Source organism: Erpetoichthys calabaricus, chromosome 4 (genome assembly GCF_900747795.2).
Source record: "Erpetoichthys calabaricus chromosome 4, fErpCal1.3, whole genome shotgun sequence".
NCBI lineage: Eukaryota > Metazoa > Chordata > Cladistia > Polypteriformes > Polypteridae > Erpetoichthys > Erpetoichthys calabaricus.
The window spans coordinates 53,452,064-53,472,784 of NC_041397.2; the positions used below are offsets into that span (position 1 = coordinate 53,452,064).

The 20,721-nt window shown below is 39.7% G+C and overlaps 1 protein-coding gene across 6 annotated transcripts in view; it reads left to right on the forward strand.

Moving 5' to 3' along the window:
• Nucleotides 1-2,264: 2,264 nt before the first annotated feature.
• Nucleotides 2,265-20,721, forward strand: part of map3k15 (mitogen-activated protein kinase kinase kinase 15) — a 219,346-nt gene continuing 200,889 nt past the window's right edge. For 3 of the 6 annotated variants that reach the window (XM_051926897.1, XM_051926899.1, XM_051926900.1), the window contains exon 1: nt 2,265-3,247. In XM_051926897.1, coding sequence (XP_051782857.1) covers nt 2,944-3,247 — 304 coding nt within the window. In that variant the 5' untranslated portion in view covers nt 2,265-2,943. The remainder of the gene's footprint in view (nt 3,248-20,721) is intronic. The other 3 variants (XM_051926901.1, XM_051926902.1, XM_028799467.2) reach the window with 2 other exon arrangements.

A 20,721-nucleotide genomic window follows, 5' to 3' on the forward strand; every position in this document is an offset into this window, starting at 1 on the left:
GTGCTGTGCAATATTGTGGGATTTTACAGATGTGTTTTTAAACATAACTTATCTTGCTTTGTCATTAGTTATTATTAAAATGGTCAGCATTCTGTGTCTTAAATACTGTACATACCTTTTTAGACAGCATAAACAGCAGTATTATTAAATTTGCGGACGATACCACAGTCATTGGACTGACTTCTGGGGATGATGACTCGGCATACAGGAGTGAGGTGGCTGGCCTCGTGAAGTGGTGTCAGGACAGTAATCTCTTCCTTAACACCAGCAAAATGAAAGAGATGATTATTGACACACGGAAGAAGAGAGGTCAACACCTATTACTGTACATTGGAGAGAGTTGGCCACGTTTAAATTTCTTGACATTAACATCTCTGAGGATCTCACCAGAACCTATCACATTACAGACCTGGAGAGGAAAGCCAGGCAGCATTTGTATTTTCTGCGAAGGCTGAGGAAGTTTGGCATACCAAGCACTATCCTCATCAGCTTCTACAGATGTACAGTTGAGAGTATCCTCTCCTACCCCATCACAGTCTGGTTTGGGAACAGTACAGCACGGTATCGCAAGGCTCTACAGCAGGTGGTAAACACGGTGCAAAAATATCATTGGAACAACACTCCCTGCACTAGAGGACTTCTATAATACCAGAGTTCTCAGGAGGGCCCATAACATTATTAAGGACACAACCCACCCATAACATGAACTGTTCATACTGCTACCATCAGGAAGACACTATAAGAGCACAGCAGCTAGAACATCAAGGCTAAAGGACAGTTTTCTCCCTTATGCCAAACATATCCACTGCCTTTCCCCTCAGCACTGCAGGCTAGCTCATGTCTAGAGAATGGAAGGCCTTCTTGAGACCATATACCTGCAGAGCTTACATTGAATTGTTAACTTATTTGTACATGCACTCTTCTGTTTGTTTTTGCATTTCTTTTTCACCTGAGTGTTTTTAGTTTATTGTTGTGTGTTCTTGTCTATTGCTGGAGGACTCACAGAATACGATTTTCATTATACTAAGTACATATGAGAATAAAGTTGAAGTTGAATCTAGCAATTGGGCTATCTATAGCCTATGCTTCCTGTGCATTAATATTTGGTTTAGTTTTGTTAACAGATAAAACACTCAAACTACAGAGTTGAACAAAGCTATTTGATAAATATTTACAGCACATTGAAAATGCTTAAAGATCATCACAAAGTAACATTTAATACATTTAGCTGTTTAATTTGTAAAACATGTAGAGGCTCATCTTGTTCACTTACTTCACCTCTGCTTTCGAGATACTTTACCTGTCATCAAGGCAGAATCTGTACCCATCAGTCCACACAGTACGCCTTCCATCCTGCCTCAGTGGCTGTAGATTTATGGAGATGGAATTAAAATCTTAAGAAATATGCAAATTATTCTAATGCCTGTTCTTTATTATTAGATAAGCAGAGACAGGAGGTGTCATTACTTAAGCACTGAACTTTAAACCATATTGAGATGATTCTGCGCCAAAAACTGATATGCTGTTTGACCCTGTGTGAATCTCAGAAACTGTCAGGTCATCTATCCATTCATCCATCTATTTTTGTAACGTGCTTATTCAGTTCAGGGATATAGAGGAAGAGTGTCTGTGTTAGAAGAACTGAGGAAGCACAACACTGTCCGAGCAGACCTGTATGCCCAGAAATATTCAATCACAATAGGCCCAAATAGCAGTTGCAAATAACCTAATCTGCTCATCTTTGATATGAATGAAAAAATTAAGAATGCAGAAAAGCCCTCATATAGACAGACAGAATATGCAACATCCAGTGTCAGGGATAAAATGCCAGATAATTAATGAATGAATAAACCTTTAAACGGTCGTGTTGCGCGTGCGTAAGGGTACCTTGTTTTGGATATAACAACAGCTAAATAAATCTATTTTGCAAAAAATACACATCTCTCACCTGCTTCTGTGGAATAAGGGCCACACGCACATATGGTTAGTGTACTGTCGTCATTAAACTAAAATGTAGGTCTCTGTAATGTGGGAGAACAGCGTGCGTACCCGGAGAAACACACTCAGAAGAGGAGAGAGAACGTGTAAACTCCACCGAGACTTGCATTTCGAGTTGTGCCATCAGGTCCCGTGTGGTTCGCTCTAGCGTCTAGATGCCTGCTTTATTTTTAGAAGAGTGCGCAGGCGCTACCTTGGAACAGGTTCAAAACGGCACATTAGTCCCCGAATCCCACCCTCGATAAGACAGGCCCTTCAAAAAGTGAGCTCCGGAGAGACCCTGACAGCTTGTGGATCCGCATTTCCTCAGCTGATCGGCGGAGGAGCCGCTGGCCGATTTCTCTTCCGCATTAAGTGTCCCGCAGACGTCATCAGGAGGACGATAACCGGGATCATCCAGAAGCAAAATAAAAGCATTTACTGGTCGTTTTTTAGGGAGGATTGAAAGAAACACTGAAGCGAAAGAAGTATTTATTAAAAGTTGAGGACTTATCCTATACTGCCTCTACATGCGTTTTTACAACGAATAATTTGCATTTTCTTCATCAGACGATCGACTGTTAATCACTGAAATAAATTCAAAGAGCAATTTAAAAGAGACAAAACGTGTGCCACTTTTTAACATTTGACTGGAAATTCCAAACCCGAGACTGCTGTTGTGTTCCGGAGATATTTTCAAGTTCTAGCTTGCTTGTCTGGAGGCATTCTGTGCAGTGCAGCTGAAGTGGGTAAAGCGCTCTTGGGAAAAGAATTATGCGTGGGATCTGAGATCAAGTATTCAGTTGGTGTGGGACACCTAAAACAATGGCGCTTAACTTACCTGCGCCCCGGCTAAATACTTAAAAAAAGTTGTTAACTGGCGGCGGAAAACGAATACAAGAAGCCAGCGACTTTTCGAAGGCTTTAATTTCGTTGTGAATCGCTAGCGCCGTGTCAGCTACTTTCATGGAGATTGGCTCGTCTCAGCCCGGCGCGGAATCAGGAGGGGATCATGCTACGGGTAATGCTACAGGGACCGGGGAAAGAGCTGAAATCAACAGTCCGTGCCCCCCGTCAAAACAGAGATCACTACGCGTGGTGTACGTTCTCAACGACGGACTGAAAGCGGTGGCTGCCAACAGTCCGGAATCGGGAGCCTTGCAGTGTTTACAGAGGGCATGCGATGCAGAGAGCGCTATCCTGGCAACTGTCACCTTCGGTCGCCTAGACTTCGGGGAGACCTCCGTGCTGGACACCTTTTATGATGCAGGTATGTTCTCGGGAACAGTTTAGTGTAGCTATGCAAGTGTTAGGAGAGTTTTTTTTTATTTCTTCTCTTTTAGTTTACAATCAATAATGTGATTCCCTCGGCAGCTTGTCACCTGTTAACAGCCTTTACCTGCGATGTACTTTGGCATTAGCTTTTTTAAACCTGCAGCTCACATCAGAATATAAAGTTAGCAAGCATTGCTTGTAGTACATTAAGTTAATCTAATTAAGTGCACAAACTCCCTTTAATGGACAACTTCATGAACACCCTTTCTTAACTGCACCGTGTTACTATAGGGTGATGGGGTGACTGTATATTTAACGAGCCTTGACCACTGCATGCAAATACTGTAATCGTTTTGATGGTTAGAAGAAAAAAATCCTCTAATTAAACTCTCCGCACTCTTAGAGAATCCTTTATTGCACACCCTCGGAATAGTGAGATGAGACCCGGGCTGCTTCGAGGAGTTGGCGATTTCTGAGTATGCAGCACCATCGTGCGCATTTAGTCGACGATTTCATTTTCCTCATGTGGTTTATTTATTAGAAATCCAGGACTTGCAATGCGAGAAACGTACATCATGGATGGCTATTTCAAATGCGCGCTAAAAGATGCATAGTTTAACCGCAACGAGAACAATGTGCAAATATAAATCATGTAAAAACACGCACTTCTGAAGTGTGAAAGAGATTATAATTGATTTGAATTTTGGTTTTATGCTGAAGCCTCTGCAGTCGGCTAGTACGTTCAGTGGGTAAAGCATCGGGCGATCTGCTATCAGTTAAAGTAACCCAGGCTTAAATGTCACTCTGGCGCACTCTGCGATGACACATGGAACTCATAATTATGTAATCATTTAACTATCATGTGTCACATAACGAGGCCTTCTTTGAAAAGTGATACCTTCGGGGACGGTTTGTACCAATTTTAAACGTGTTGTAAGGTTACAAACACGTGTTACTCAGTTTGGCCGCTGATGGCGAAAGACAATGCGTGTGGTTTTATTTACAATGGTGGCGGGTAAACGAAGTTAACAGGCGCGCTGTCGCACTAGTTAGTCTGATTTTTACCCCCCACATCAAGTATCGCTGGTATGTTTACCCGGAGGTTGTCAACGGCCCTGTCAGGTGTTGTTGTTTGCACCAAACAATGGGCCTGACTGACTCCTAGTGACACTATCAGTAATTTGATTGAGCAGATTCAGGTCATTGATAGTGACTCCGATGTAGTATATGTTAGTGCAGCACTGTGTTGTCCAATAGTGTATCTGTGTGAAAGAGTCGATCGGTTTTACTGTGGTGCTCAGAAGTTACATCTTAAGTCTCTCCAGCATTGTTATTTTAGCCCAGAAAGTTTAGGGTCACCCGTTTAAGACCTACTGTAGAGCCTTGTAACTGCCCGGACACATACCTGTTAAAAAGTTTAAAATAGTAATAACAAGTACTGAATGTGTATAAAATATTATGAAATATAGCACTACGTAATTGCGTGAAAGCGTTACCAGTGCATATCTGATCTACTCATGAAATAATGGATTATTTTTGCTGACAGTTGTTTTCATAACCAGGCAGGTGTACAGTAAACACAATAGCCGGAGACACCTGCTCAGGAATTCAAAGCCCAGGCATGTCAACTACCCAGATCTTGTGTTTGGCTGAATTATGTTTTTATATTAGCTTTTAAACATGTAAGCACATTAAAAATAAGTATTTGTCTGTTACAGTTTTGTGTTACTTGAATTTGTGTAATTGCACTGTGTTTTGAGTGAATAGAGCCATATAAGAGTAGATTGAATTGGAATTAACCTCCCCTAGGTCATGTCGTGCTTCCTTTTTTCTTTTCCAAATTACCTTTTGTTTGAACCAGACTTGCTGTCCAGAAGCAGATTGCCTGATGGTTTTAAGCTCCTGTGATATTTAATTGGGTTGTTTGCAGTTGTGATTCATCTAACCATCCATTTTCCAACCTGCTGAATCCAAACACAGGGTCATGGGGGTCTACTGGAGCCAATCCCAGCCAACACAGGGCGCAAGGCAGGAACCAATTCCGGGCAGGGCTCCAGCCCACCGCAGGGCACACACACACACCAAGCACACACTAGGGACAATTTAGGATTGCCAATACACCTAACCTGCATGTCTTTGGACAGTGGGAGGAAACCAGAGCACCCGAAGGAAACCCACGCAGACACGGGGAGAACATGCAAACTCCACGCAGGGAGGACCCGGGAAGCGAACCCGAGTCTCCTAACTGTGAGGCAGCAGTGCTACCCACTGCGCCATCGTGCCGCCGCTGTGATCCTCCTTATTCTAACATAAGCACTTATAAATATTATGAGGGAGATTGTTAATGAAAACATGAATTTCTAAAGTTATTCCTTAAAAGTATACCTCTTTCTATGTGACTACTCAGTGCTTAAAAGCGTTAAAATCAACCTTAAAAATCTTATAAACAAACATTCTCCTGGCTGTAATAGGCTTTGTAAATTTTTGCTACTTTTCTGCCCTCAAATTATTTCAGTAGTGTAAAGTTTATCTGTATTTCTTACAATGGTGTTTACATTTTGAAATGTACAAAATAAAAATGTATCAGTGTTTGATAATGTTATATCTGGAAATGATAATAAAAAACACTTTCATCTTGCCTACTATGATAGAGAGAGAGTATGAAACTATAAATTAGAAAATTCTACTGGAAAGAATCATCTTTTATCTTTAACATTTTAAAAAGTTTATTTTTGTAAATATGGTGGTATTCCATAACTGTCTAAGTCATTTTGAAGAACAGTGTGGAGAAGGAAAATTTCAAACTTATTAAAATGCAAGCAACATATATAAAATGTTTGTTGTATTGTCACAGGCTGTTGTAAGTTTTATATTAAGCCCATATCTCAAAAAAGAGGAAACCTAATCTTTAAGTCATTTTATGTTATTTTGTGTTAGTGTTCATCGGCATAATCAAAAATTAGGCAAAGGTTATTTCCAGGCTAAACAAAATTGAAAAGAGGATTAAAGACCCATTTCCGCTGTAAAGCCTTCATCATTATATTTTGTTCTGAATACGCTATGAAGGATGGCACAAAGTTGTTGAAAGTGTCTTAATGTATTATTTAACAGAGCAGATGTACACATTAAACATAACTAGGAAAATGCCTGTAAAATTAGATCACAAATGCTGAATTTATATAGTATGTTGTACTACAGTGATTAGTTTTGTAAATATTTTAAACAAGATCACTGTATGTCCTTGAATCTTCTTACAAATATATTCTAGAGGTCTGTGATGATAAAGCATACCATTCTGTGGTGTATTTAATAAAAAAAAGGCGAATAAACAGGTTTAACTATGTTGGAGATGTTCAAAATCACCTTGGTATAAACGCGTTGTCTATTTCTGTTTGCTTCAGGATGTCCAGTACTTGAGCAGGTTCAGGCTGACTGACGCGTGTGCCAGGAATGTGCACCTTTTGCTGATTTTTCTCATGATAGCATAACATTCTCAAACTGCCTGATCTAAATTAGGGTCACAATCATAATAATATGTAAGATGCATTATTTTCTTAATTGTATGCTTCCTGCATGTACCTAGAATTGCACTGCATTGGGGCAGGCAAACCTGGCCTTGGACAAGACAGTTTTCTTTAAGCAATTTGACAAACAAAGCTAATATTTGAAACCTGTTATTTTTAATTATATTTAATAGATATTTTCTTGCATTTGACACAACCTGACTTAGTGAATGCTGTCTTTCTCAAAAATATTCTCAAAGATTTATATTATTTTCTTAGATTTCAGTACTATATTTGATCTTCAAAATTTCAACACTAAAACTTATTTGCTCTAAAAGCAGGCCACCTCTGGTAAGCCGACACTGACACTGGTGTAACGTAAAGGAGAAGACTTTATCATCCACACTGGGGTTTAATGACACCTTTTTAAAAAGAATTTGTGATCTCAACAACACATATCTGCATTGATATTTGTGTGCCGGACAAAATACGATTTATGGTACTGCATTGTGAGGGACTGACAACCTGTCTGTGGTCCATTTATTGTGCTTCTTTCTTGTGACCTTGTAATGGAACAGGCAGATCCAGAAACCTGAACGATAGTCTTTTGAAAGCACTGTTTCAGGGGCAGTGTCACATAAACATGGACAGTAATAGACCTGCTGTATCTGTATTTTAATACATTTGATTGCCAGTAATGTCCATACACCCTAGTCTGCTGCCAGAAGTGGTGTGACATTTGCAGTTTGTTTTTTCTAATTTAGTACAAATTAGGTTGAGATACGAGGAAGCTTTAGCTTGTAAAAGTTGAGAAACCAAGCTTTCCAATGGTGTGTGTTACAGCTCTGCATGTCATGGTATATGTTACTTGTGTCCGTGTCACGCAGCTCCAGTGCAATCTGCCTTAATGGGCATCACCTAGGTTTGAATTGGCAGCATCTTGTGTGGGAGGAATGTCATTTATTTCTTAATCAAAAGGAAGTTTTATTGAGATTTCTGGAATCTTCTGAGTCAGTCAGAAAATGAATTGCTGCATTTTTCATCCAACCAGGCCGTACTCATGTGGAGCATGGCTAAGAATTCTGACTGTGTTTGTTTAGTTCTTTGTACTATTTTTTGTTTGTTTGTCATTTTTATTTATCTCTGTAAAAGATCTCTAAGATTTCCACAGATTTTGCAATAGCAGAAATATTTTCGCTAGATAGCAAAGAGTGGTGTTTTGTGGTAGCATCAAGTTACCTTGGCAGTGGCTCCAACAAAAACATTTTATTCTGTAGCACATTTTCATACTAATGATATAGCTCAAAGTGCTTTACAAGATGAAAGTGAAATTAGAAATAGGTAAAAAGAAGAATGAATAAATAACATAACACAAATATTAGATAGGAATAAATCACTGGGCACATACATAACAAGATGGTTGGGGAGGATAGGAAAGAAAAAAAGAAAAACTCCACTCCAGGTGTTTGAGGCTGGAGAAAGAAAAACAAAAACCGGAGGGTTCAAAGGCCAAAAGACTGCCAAGCCCTACTGACACAAGTTCCTCCACCCTTCAGTATGAAGTGATACTATTGAAGGTAGTTATTTCTTAAATGATCATGAAAGCCAGATTAAAGAGGTGTGTTTTTAGTCATTTTGTGTAGTGTTGAACTATACTGGCCGAGTATATCTCTAATTTTAAAGTTTTCCATATTTTTGGGGTGTAGAAACAGAAGGCCACCTTTCCAGTTCTTTTATAATTCACTCTTAGATTGCTGTGCCAGGCAATGCTATAGGATCTAAGATTACAGTTAGGAATAGGGACTCTGCTCTGTTGGGCCCTTGAGCATGGCCATTAACCTGTAATTGCTGAGCGCTTTGACTAGTGAAAAAAGTGCTATATAAATGCAAAGAATTATTATTAAACATAGATGGTGCTGGATTGTTTAGAGCCTTATATGCAATTAATAGTCTTTTAAAATCAATCATAAATGACTCCGGGCCATAGTGCAATTATGCTATGATGAGCTATGCTCAGATTTTCCTCTTTTAGTTAAAATGGTTGCTGCTGCAATGTGGGCTAATTTTAGCTGATTTTTTAAAAATCTTGATAGGATTGCACTGTAAAAATCTATGCCTAGATTATTTACTTCTGACCTTATTTGTAAAACCTGATCACCTAATTTATTTCTAAGGTCCACACTATTTTGTTTGCTGCCAATAACTGTAATTTCCAGCACAGACACATATAATATGTAAATTTTGTCTGTCTTATCTACTTCCTCACATTTTCTGCAGTTTGTGTGTGTGAAAAGCTTGAACGTTTACCTCTCAGGGTTTAGGCTACCGTCGGGTGCATAGAAGTTTCAGAGAGAAGTGGTGTCATCCTTTTTTGTCCTCTTGGGGGACAAGTCACTGCTTTTATGCAGTATACTCTTATTTGTATACACCATTGAATCACGGTGCATTTAACCTTTTCCAGTTACAAAATCAGTGTCTTTTAATAGGTGAGTTCTTCTGTCCATCTTAGTTGTCATCCCTTGAACTATAGCATTTCACATCTTTTGGCTCAAGAGGTCTATAGAGGGGCCTCTAGGTCCGTGCAGCTCTGATATGCAGCTTTGTTATCAGATGAAGTCCAGGCAGATCCTTGTACAAGCTGGAGTTCAGTCACTTCGTTTGGAATATAAGTGGGGGTTTTGTACAGCTGGATCTGCCTGTTGCATCTGCTTTCTTAACAGGCCACTAAAGATAACAAAATGAGCAATGCCCACTTTGTCCTACAATGCAAAACTGCCATGTATTTTCAACCATATTCTGTGGTTTTATATTTTTCTCTAATTTTCTCCATTGTCTTTATTTCATGTTTACTCGTGATTTTTCAAAAAGCATTCAGACATCTTCATTATTGATATATTGTGCTATGCTGTGGCCTTATACTAAAATCATTTTGAATGAACTTTTTTGCTCATCAAGCAACACTCAATTATCCATAATGACAAAATAAAAACAGGATTTTAAGAACTTTTGCAAATTTAAAAAAAGTAAACTGAAATAAATAGACACAGGTATTTAGACCATTTACCCAGTACTTCATTGTAGCACCTTTGGCAGTGATTATGAACTAGAGTCTTCTTGGGTATGATGTAGCAATCTTCACATAACTGGATTTGACTATTTTATGGATGTACTTGATGGATGGATGGACTATTTTATGCCATTCTTCTTTGTAAATCTTCTCATGCTCTCTCAGGATGGACGGAGACCATTGGTGGAGAGCTATTTTCAGGTCTCCTAAGAGATGTTCAATTGGGTTCAAGTGTGAGCTCTGGATGGGCCACTCAAGAACATTCACAGAGTTGACCCTTATTCTCTCCTGTGTTGTCTTTGCTTTGTGCTTAGGGTTATTGTTCTGTTAGAAGGCAAACATTTGGCCCCATCTGAGGTCCAGAGTGGTCTGGAACAGATTTTCCTTAAGGATATCTTTATACTTTGCTCTGTTTAGCTTTCCTTTAAATCCTGTCTAGTCTCCCAGTCCCTGGCACTGAAAATTAAGCTCCAGCATGCTTCCTGGTGTCCTTCAGATGCAAAGTGTAGAGGTTCGTTTTTGATATCATTAGACCAGAGAATCCTGTTTCTCATAGTCTGAGAGTCCTTTAGGTTCCTTTTTGCATTTGTCATCTGGCCACTCTTCTATAAACCCAGATTAGTGGAGTGTTTCAGTGATGGTTGTTCCTCTGGAAGTTTCTCCCAACTTAACACAGGTTCGCTGGATCTCTGCCAGAGTGGCCATCAGATTTTTGGTCACTTCTTTTAATATGGCCCATCTGCCCTGATTGCTCCATTTTGCCAAGCAGACAGCTCTAGAAACAGTCTTATTGTTCCAAACGTACTCCATTTATGAATTATGGAGGCCACCATGCTCTTGGGTGCCTTCAATGTTGTAGAAATTGTTTTGTTGCCTTCCCCAGATGTATGTCTTGATACAATCCTGTCTCTAAGCTATGCAGGTAATTCTTTTGACCCCATGGCTTGTAATTTGTTCTGAAACACATTGTCAAGTGAGGGAAATTCATAGACAGGTGTGTGCCTTTCCTAATTACGTGCAATCGGTTCAATTTACTGCAGGGTGTAGAAGCATCAATGATGATTAATAGAATGGGGTGCACCTGAGCCAAAGTGTCACTAAATGTTTGTGTCAATATGATTTTACAGTTTTTTTTTTTTAATTTTAAGTCTAATGTTTAAAGTGTAATCTTAAATTTAAGTTTGTACATTTTCTTAAAATCCTGTTTGTGCGTTGCCTTTGAATTTAAATGATTTTAGCATAATACTGCAACATAACAAAATCTGTAAAAACCGAAGAGGTCTGTATATTTTCTGAAGTATAGTAAGCATGCCAGAAGAGTGAAAACTAAATTCCAGACATTGATCTTTGCAGTCCGTATTAGAGAGGCATCAAAAAACAACTGTAAATGATGGACATTTGTGTCTCCACTGTTGTTTTATTCTTTAAAAATGTCAATTAAAATGGTTTATGCATGAGGACCAACATATTTTTTTGGATCAAGAAATAAACAAGCAATATAATTAAAAACAATTTTCATCCAGGCAATCTCTTTTTCTTGGTTATTACCAAATGTGTCATTACCAAGAAACTTGTACAGCATACTCAAAACAGTAACTTTTTGTTATGTGTTTTTCTTTTTCTTTCTTGGAGTAAGTTTCCCTGAAGATTTTACATACAGTATTTCTTTATTCCTCTATTCTCCTACACACTGATTAATCAGAAACCACTAAGAATTTGAAAGTAGTATAAGGCTTAAGGAATAACTCCATGTTTTCCACTGCAACAGGTGCAATCAAGGTGACTTTACCTCCATGTTAAATCCATTGTGAGCAACAAATTTGCACAGAGTGGATAAAAATGAAATGTCCGTATGGATTGTATTGACTACTTATTTTACTTTTTCATGTGTTTTTTCCCCTATGCTATTTTACGCTGTGCATGATGCTGTCTATTCAGTCTGTCTTCTTAGAGATTCACTTGCCTACTTTCTCATTACAAAGTTATATATTTATTGAGCATCAGTCAGAACAAAAAATAAATGGTTATGCTGTTTCTGTACCACAGAGAACATGTGACTTCATTCTGTACAAAAAAGGATGGTTCCAGGAACCTTTTGAAGAAAGTTATTTAAAGTAAAATGGTAACCACACTTAGCTTGACATGCTACACATCCATCTGATTATTCTGTTATTTGTTCTCTCTAGCTTTGCTTCATGTTCAACCTTTATATGCCAAGTCTCATTCTCATAGAACATACTACTCCTCACATACTTTTAATTAAATTCGCACTTAAATTCTAAACAATGCTGGAACAATGTGGGAAAATTAGACAAAAATTAAATTGTCTTTAAGATGAACTTTTCAAATCTTGTTTTAGAATATGGAAGACATTTCTCAATGTTTTTCTTAATTAAACTGTATCTATGAGTCATTACTTCCAATTGAACCCTTCGGATTTCTTGTTCTCTGGATGATTGAGGGGAGGAGGACATATTGGATCAGAATTGAATAAATTTTATGTCTGGTTGATTTGCAGTTCTTTTGTGTACAGTAGTGGCCAAACGTTTTGAGAATGACACAGATATTAATTTTCACAAAGTTTGCTGCCTCAGTTTTTATGATGGCAATTTGCATTTACTCCAGAATGTTATGAAGAGTGATCAGATGAATTGCAATTAATTGCAAAGTCCATCTTTGCCATGAAAATGAACTTAATCCCCAAAAAAAACATTTCCACTGCATTTCAGCCCTGCCACAAAAGGACCTGCTGACATCATTTCAGTGATCTTCTCGTTAACACAGGTGAGAATGTTGACGGGCACAAGGCTGGAGATCACTCTGTCATGCTGATTGAGATAGACTAGAGAGGTTCAATTGTTGTGAAGAAGGCTTCAGGGCACCCAAGAAAGTCCAGCAAGTGCCAGGACCATCTCCTAAAATTGATTCATCTGCGGGATTGGGGCACCACCAGTGCAGAGCTTGCTCAGAAATGGCAGCAGGTAGGTGTGAGTACATCTGCACGCACAGTGAGGCGAATACTTTTGGAAGCTGGCCTGGTGTCAAGAAGGGCAGCAAAGAAGCCACTTCTCTCCAAGAAAAACATCAGGGACAGACTGATATTCTGCAAAAGGTACAGGGATTGGACTGCTGGGGTAAAGTCATTTTCTCTGATGAATTTCCTTTCCGATTGTTTGGGGTATCCAGAAAAAAGATTGTTTGGAGAAGAAAAGGTGAGTGCTAGCATCAGTCCTGTGTCATACCAACAGTAAAGCATCCTAAGACCATTCATGTGTGTGGTTGCTTCTCAGCAGAGGGAGTCACAATTTTGCCTAAGAACATAGCCATGAATAAAGAATGGTACCAAAACATCCTCCGAGAGCAATTTCTCCCAACCATCCAAGAACAGTTTGGTGACCAGCAATGCCTTTTCCAGCATGATGGAGCACCGTCCCATAAGGCAAAAGTGATAACTAAGTGGCTCGGGGAACAAAACATTGAAATTTGGGGTCCATAGCCAGGAAGCTTCCCAGACCTTAATCCCATTGAGAACTTGTGGTCAGTCCTCAAGAGGCGGGTGGACAAACAGAAACCCACAAATTCTGACAAACTCCAAGCATTGATTATGTGAGAATGGGCTGCCATCAGTCAGGATTTGGCCCAGAAGTTGATTGACAGCATGCCAGGGCGAATTGCAGAGGCCTTGAAAAAGAAGGTGCAACACTGCGAATATTGACTCTTTGCATAAACATGATGTAATTGTCAATAAAAGACTTTGAAACTTATGAAATGCTTGTAATTATACTTCAGTATACCATAGAAACATCTGACAAAAAGATCTAAAAACACTGAAGCAGCAAACTTTGTGAAAACCAATACTTGTGTCATTCTCAAAACATTTGGCCACGACTGTAATTGCAAAAAAAAAAAAAAAACTTTCAGTGGTAATCTAGAATAAGAAGTGTTAGGTCCCACTTAATCTTTTACTTTTTTGTGCTTGTAAACCACTTTTTGATATATCCCCTTAGGGTGGTGAACACAACATGACATGTCATCCCCACGATTTAAATTCAATCTGATTGCACAAGTATTAGGCTCTAATACTTATATGGATTTTTTTTATTTTCTATTGAAATGCATGACACTTTTCAGCCAGTGATTGTGCTAATCAGTTAAAGCATAATTCAGTAAAGAACATGTTAAATCTGATAATGAGACAAGTGGTGTTTGTGAGTTTGTGTGTGTTGCATGTATTTGTGTCAATTAAGCTTTCTTTGCTGTAGGCAACAAAGACCTATAACACACACATCTTGTGTATCTATGAAAGGCTGAAGTCAGAAAGATGATGCCTTTGGTAAGCTAAATGTGGTTTCCTTTTCCTTAAGATATACTTCTTGAATAGTTTATTGTATATGTTCATGTGCATTGCAAGTGGACTGCTTCCTTCCTAATCTTTTGTGGCAGTTAGGTCAGGTGCCTTTTCATGAATTGCACTGTCATGATAACAAAGCTAATTTTGTGTTTCCCTTTTTTGTTGTGTACTTTTTACATTTGGGAAGATTTTTAAAAAGCAAACTACAGTCATCGCAGTTAGCATCTGTAGAAATACAAGCTAATTATGACAACAAACATAGAGGCATGGGCTGTTCTGCCTTGTTAAATTAGCCAGGCCCATATCTTGGTCTTGGAGTATTCTTGTAGGTGCTTAGGCACTCATCTGTGTAATGTGTATTGCTTAATCGATACCTCAACAGGAAGCGTCCTCTTGTATTGAGACAGAAAGGGAAAATATTTCATTGGATGGAGAGTGAATACAAAAAATGCTTTAAAGATGAATCATTTGTTAATTAAGTCTTCCTGACATTGCTCACTGGCAGTTGTTCATGCAAGTATTATTTAAGTATACGGTACCTACTGAGAAAGAAAAGTAGAATTCCTTTGCCTGTAATTTGGGTTTCTTGTATATTGTGTTAGCTGCTGTAACTAAAGGTTGTCACTTTAGTCTGTGCAAATGTGCTAAACCAAGTGTGCTTTTTTTGCATGGTGGTAAGTAATGAGCAAGTGAACAAGAGACGTGAACAAAGAGATCAGAAAGATTGGGTCTGTTTATAAGAACACAGAACCCGAAATTTGACAAACGAGCAGAGACTAGTCTGTCAAGCTTGTTTTCTTGGCTAATAGCTAAACTGTCTCAATATCTTATCCAGATACTTCTTTAAGGTTTTCAAGGTGTCTGCTTAAACTACAGTGGAACCTCGGTTCACGAACGTCTCTGAACACGTACAAATCGGTTTACTACCAAAAAGTTCACCAAACGTTTGCCTCGGTTCACGACCACACACTCGGTATACGAACAAGCCAGTTTCCCTTTCAGTTTATACATGTTCAGTCTCTCCCTGTGCATTTCCTGTGCAGCGAGCAAGAGAGAAAGAGCGAGAGAGCGTGACACAGACACGCACACACACACAGGCAGTGCGAGAGAGACAGACGCACACACACAGGCAGCACGAGAGAGAGAGCTGCACACACACAGGCAGCACGAGAGAGAGAGCCGCACACACACAGGCAGCACGAGAGAGAGCTGGACGCATAAGGTAGGAAGGCAGTTAAAGAATGCACTGGGCTTGATTTTGTTTTCACTTCTGTTTACAACAATCGGTTCGTAGCGTGCATTGTTGCAATGTTACTTTTCTTGGTGGTTTATTAAATTACGGATTTTTTCAAATGTTCATTTTTTTCCCTGTGCTTAAAACTCATTAAAAAAAAAAAAAAAAAGTGTTTTTAGCCAGCGGTTGGTAGCGCTATAGCGTGAACTATTGCAGTGTTAGTTTTCTCTGTTGTTCAAGGTTTTCTCGGTGTTATTCAATGTTTTTACATTTAGTTTACTATTACACTGTGCATTCTATGGTTTAATTAACTGTATTTGTGCTTAAAAACTTAAGAAAATATATATGCTTACATACAGTTCATATGGTCTGGAATGGATTAATTGTATTTACATACAATCCTATGGGGGAAATTGCTTCGGTTTATGACCAGAGTTTTGGAACGAATTATGGTTGTGAACCCAGGTTCCACTGTACATGGCACGGTAGTTTGTTTAGATTGCCACAACTATTTGCATAAAGAAGTGCTTTCTGGCTGTTCAGACCACTAACTTGGATTCTCTGGAGATAGTAATAGAGAGAAGAATGCCGGGTAAGATGTTGACTTTTATTAACCATGTCTCACACCCTCTGCATTACAGCCTAGTCAAAGTGCATAGCACCTTTATTGCAGAACTGTTTTTAACATTGTGAAGAAGCAGTACATTTGTGTAATGTGTGAATATTGTATAATCTGTGTAATGTTCATGTGTATGATGGGATTTTCTCATTAAACGGATTTGCCATACAACATGGAGGAGTTAAAAGGGTTTCCTGTGTAGACCGGAAGTCATTTGTTATTGACCACATTTAAAGGAAATATGGGAATTAATCAGGAAGAGGGAAAACCTAATGTATAGGACAACTGGTAAAAGCCAGTGAGGGGATGAATGAACGCCAGAAACATAAAGGATTACAGTTACAGTTTCAAAGGAAGGATTATATACTAATGTGGCCCTTGAGTATGGGAGTGGAAGCATGTTTCTTAAAATAACGTGGTCTAATCTGGTATTCACTGTCATGGGAAAGGAACTGGTAGGAACTGTATAATCTCTCTATACATGTTGCAGAGAACTGGTTATGTCTTGTTTACTGAATTCAGAGTTAAGTGGGTAGAAAAAATATAATGAAGTTACTCCTCTATCACTGAACTGTATTGTCCTTTATTGTCATTGTCCTGTATCTATACATGTTGCTACTGAGTTAGTGTGTGCTTTAGAAACTGAGGATTTGTAGTTAGCCTTTGCCCCAAAATAAATATTTGAAAGCATAACTAAATCATATATTACGTATATCGGGTGTATTTACAATGGTGTTCCAGGGAGCTAGGTCTTTTGCCATCTGCCATTAGCTTTTGCAGCATAACCTCTGGTCAGATTATGATTTTCTGCTTTTTTTAAATGTAAATTTTAACCAGATTATGAACATTTTATAATTTTATGGTTGCTTCATGAATGTTGTTTTTGTTTGTCAGTTGCTGTAACTGCAGTTTTTCTTGGGATCTATAAAGTATCCATCTATAGAGATGCAAAAGAAAAACAAGCATACCCTGCACTGGCCAGTAGTCTATTACAGGATGCAGTTACATACATCCACTCTTGCATATGAAGAGTCAGCTTAGTCTTTCCTGTTAAGCTAACACACACACACTGGTTCTATGCCAAAAAAGCCATACTCATTTGACCAGAACATGAAATTGCTTACATATATATAGCACAAGTGCTGGGATTTAAACCCATTCTTCCTGAGCCGTGAGGAGACAATGTGGCACTAATTACAGTCTAATAATCTTTGAAAATTAGATCTTCATCCAGTACCAGTCAACCTATGTGTGACCATCTAGGTTCAGGGTTTTTTAAGGCCAATACAAATTATTGATTTCATTTTACTTGATTGCCTGGTTATTTTTTTTTCTTTGTCCTTTTAAAAACACTTTTTACACTAAACTTCTGCATAACCAGATGCATAGAAGTGTTATGTTCTATATTAAAGTGTTAACTTTGGTATTTTTATAATTTAACTGTAGACCTCAGGTGTCAACTGTTCTTTTTTTCATCATCTTCTACTTTCGGCTGCTCCCGTTAGGGGTCACCACAGTGGACCATCTTCTTCCATATCTTTCCGTCCTCTGTATCTTGTTCTGTCACACCCATCACCTGCATGTTCTCTCTCACCACATCCATAAACCTTTGCTTAGGCCGTCCGCTTTTCCTCTTCCCTAGCAGCTCTATCCTTAGTATCCTTCTCCCAATATACCCAGCATCTCTCCTCTGCACATGTCCAAACCAGTGCAATCTCGCCTCTCTGACTTTGTCTCCCAACTGTCCAACTTGAGCTGATCCTCCAATGTACTCATTTCTAATCCTATCCATCCCCGTCACACCCAGTGCAAATCTTAGCATCTTTAACTCTGCCACGTCCAGCTCTGTCTCCTGCTTTCTGGTCAGTGCCACCGTCTCCAACCCATATAACATAGCTGGTCTCACTAACGTCCTGTAGACCTTCCCTTTCACTCTTGCTGATACCCATCTGTCACAAATTACTCCTGACACTCTTCTCCACCAATTCCACCCTGCCTGCACTCTCTTTTTCACCTCTCTTCCACAATCCCCATTACTCTATACTGTTGATCCCAAGTATTTAATCTCTTCCACCTTTGCCAACTCTACTCCTTGCATCCTCACCATTCCACTGACCTCCCTCTCATTTACACACATGTATTCTTTCTTGTTCCTACTGACCTTCATTCCTCACCTCTCTGGAGCATATCTTCACCTCTCCAGGGTCTCCTCAACCTGCTTCGTACTATCGCTACAGATCACAATGTCATCAGCAAACATCATAATCCACGGGGACTCCTGTCTAATCTTGTCTGTCAACCTGTCCATCACCATTGCAAATAAGAAAGGGCTCAGAGCCGATCCCTGATGTAATTCCACCTCTACCTTGAATGCATCCGTCACTCCTACCGCAGAGCTCACCACAGTCACACTTCCTTCGTACATATCCTGTACAACTCTTACATACTTCTCTGCCACTCCCGACTTCCTAATACAATACCACTGCTCCTCTCGAGGCACCCTGTCATATGCTTTCTCCAGGTCCACAAAGATGCAATGCAACTCCTTCTGGCCTTCTCTAAACTTCTCCATCAACACCCTCAGAGCAAACATCGCGTCTGTGGTGCTCTTTCTTGGCATGAAACCATACTGCTGCTCACTAATCATCACCTCACTTCTTTACCTAGCTTCTACTACTCTTTCCCATAACTTCATGCTGTGGCTCATCAATTTTATTCCCCTGTAGTTACTGCAGTCCAGCACATCCCCCTTATTCTTAAATATCGGCACCAGTACACTTCTTCTCCACTCCTCAGGCATCCTCTCACTTTCCAAGATTCCATTAAACAATCTGGTTAAAAACTCCACCGCCATCTCTCCTAAACACCTCCATGCTTCCACGGGTAAGTCATCTGGACCAACAGCTTTTCCATTTTTCATCCTCTTCATAGCTGTCCTTACTACTTCCTTGCTAATTCGTTGCACTTCCTGATTCACTATCTCCACATCATCCAACCTCTTCTCTCTCTTGTTCTCTTCTTTCATCAACCTCTCAAAGTACTCTTTCCATCTGCTCAACACAGTCTTTTCACTTGTGAGTACGTTTCCATCTTTATCCTTTATCACCCTAACCTGCTGCACATCTTTTCCAGCTCAGTCCCTCTGTCTAGCCAATCGGTACAGGTCCTTTTCTCCCTCTTTAGTGTCCAACCTCTCATACAATTCATCATACGCCTTTTCTTTAGCTTTCGCCACCTCTCTCTTCACCTTGCGCCTTATCTCCTTGTACTCTTGTCTACTTTCTGCATCTCTCTGACTATCCCACTTCTTCTTTGCCATCCTCTTCCTCTGTATACTCTCCCATATTTCCTCATTCCACTACCAGGTTTCCTTTTCCTCCTTCCTCTTTCCAGATGTCACGTCAAGCACCCTTCTTGCTGTTACCCTTACTACATCTGCTGTAGTTTCCCAGCTGTCTGGTAACTCTTCACTGCCACCCAGTGCCTGTCTCACCCCCTCCCTTAACTCAACCTTGCAGTCTTCCTTTTTCAACTTCCACCATTTGATCCTTGGCTCTGCTCTCACTGTCTTCCTCTTCGTGATCTGCAACATCATCCTACAGACCAGCATCCTATGCTGCTTAACTTCACTTTCCCCTGCCACCACTTTTCAGTCTTCAATCTTCTTCAGATCAGTTCTTCTGCATAGGATGTAATCTACCTGTGTGCATCTTCATCCACTCTTGTATGTAACCCTATGTTCCTCCCTCTTCTTAAAATATGTATTCACCACAGCCATGTCCATCCTTTTGGCAAAATCCACTATCCTCTGACCTTCTTCATTCCTCTCCCTGACACCATACCTACCCATCACCTCCTTGTCTCCTCTGTTCCCTTCACCAACATGCCCATTGAAATCCGCTCCAATCACCACTTTCTGTCCCTTGGCCACACTGTTCATCACTTCATCCAACTCACTCCAAAAATCTTCTTTCTCATCCACTGCACACCCAACTTGCGGTGCATATGCACTAACAACATTCATCATCACACCTCTAATTTCCTGCTTCATAATCATTACTCTGCCTGACACTCTTTTCACCTCCAAAACACTCTTCACATACTGTTCCTTCAGAATAACTCCTACCCCATTTCTCCTCCCATCCACACCATGATAGAACAATTTAAATCCACCTCCGATCCACCTGGTCTTACTCCCCTTCCATTTAGTCTCTTGCACGCACAATATATCAACCTTCCTTCTCTCTATCATATCTGCTAACTCTCTCCCCTTACCAGTCATACTGCCAACATTCAAAGTTCCTACCCTCAGTTCCACTCTCTTTACCTTCCTCCTCTCCTCCTACCTCTAGACAGGTCTCCCCCCTCTTCTTCTCCTTCTTCTTCATCTTCTTTTGCCAACAGTAGCCCAATTTCCACCAGCACCTTGCTGGCTAACAATGCTGGTGGCAGTTGTTGTTAACCCGGCGCTCGACCGATCCGGTATGGAAATTTGCATTGTTGTCCGCATTTTGATTTGGCAAAATTTACACCAGATGCCCATCCTGACATAACCCTCCCCATTTATCTGAGCTTGGGATCAGCACGAAAAAACACACTGGTTTGTGCATCCCCTGTGGCTGGGTTTGTTAACTGTTCTTTCTATAATTAACAAAATGTGATCATAAAATACTAAAATAGATACAATTTTCTCAC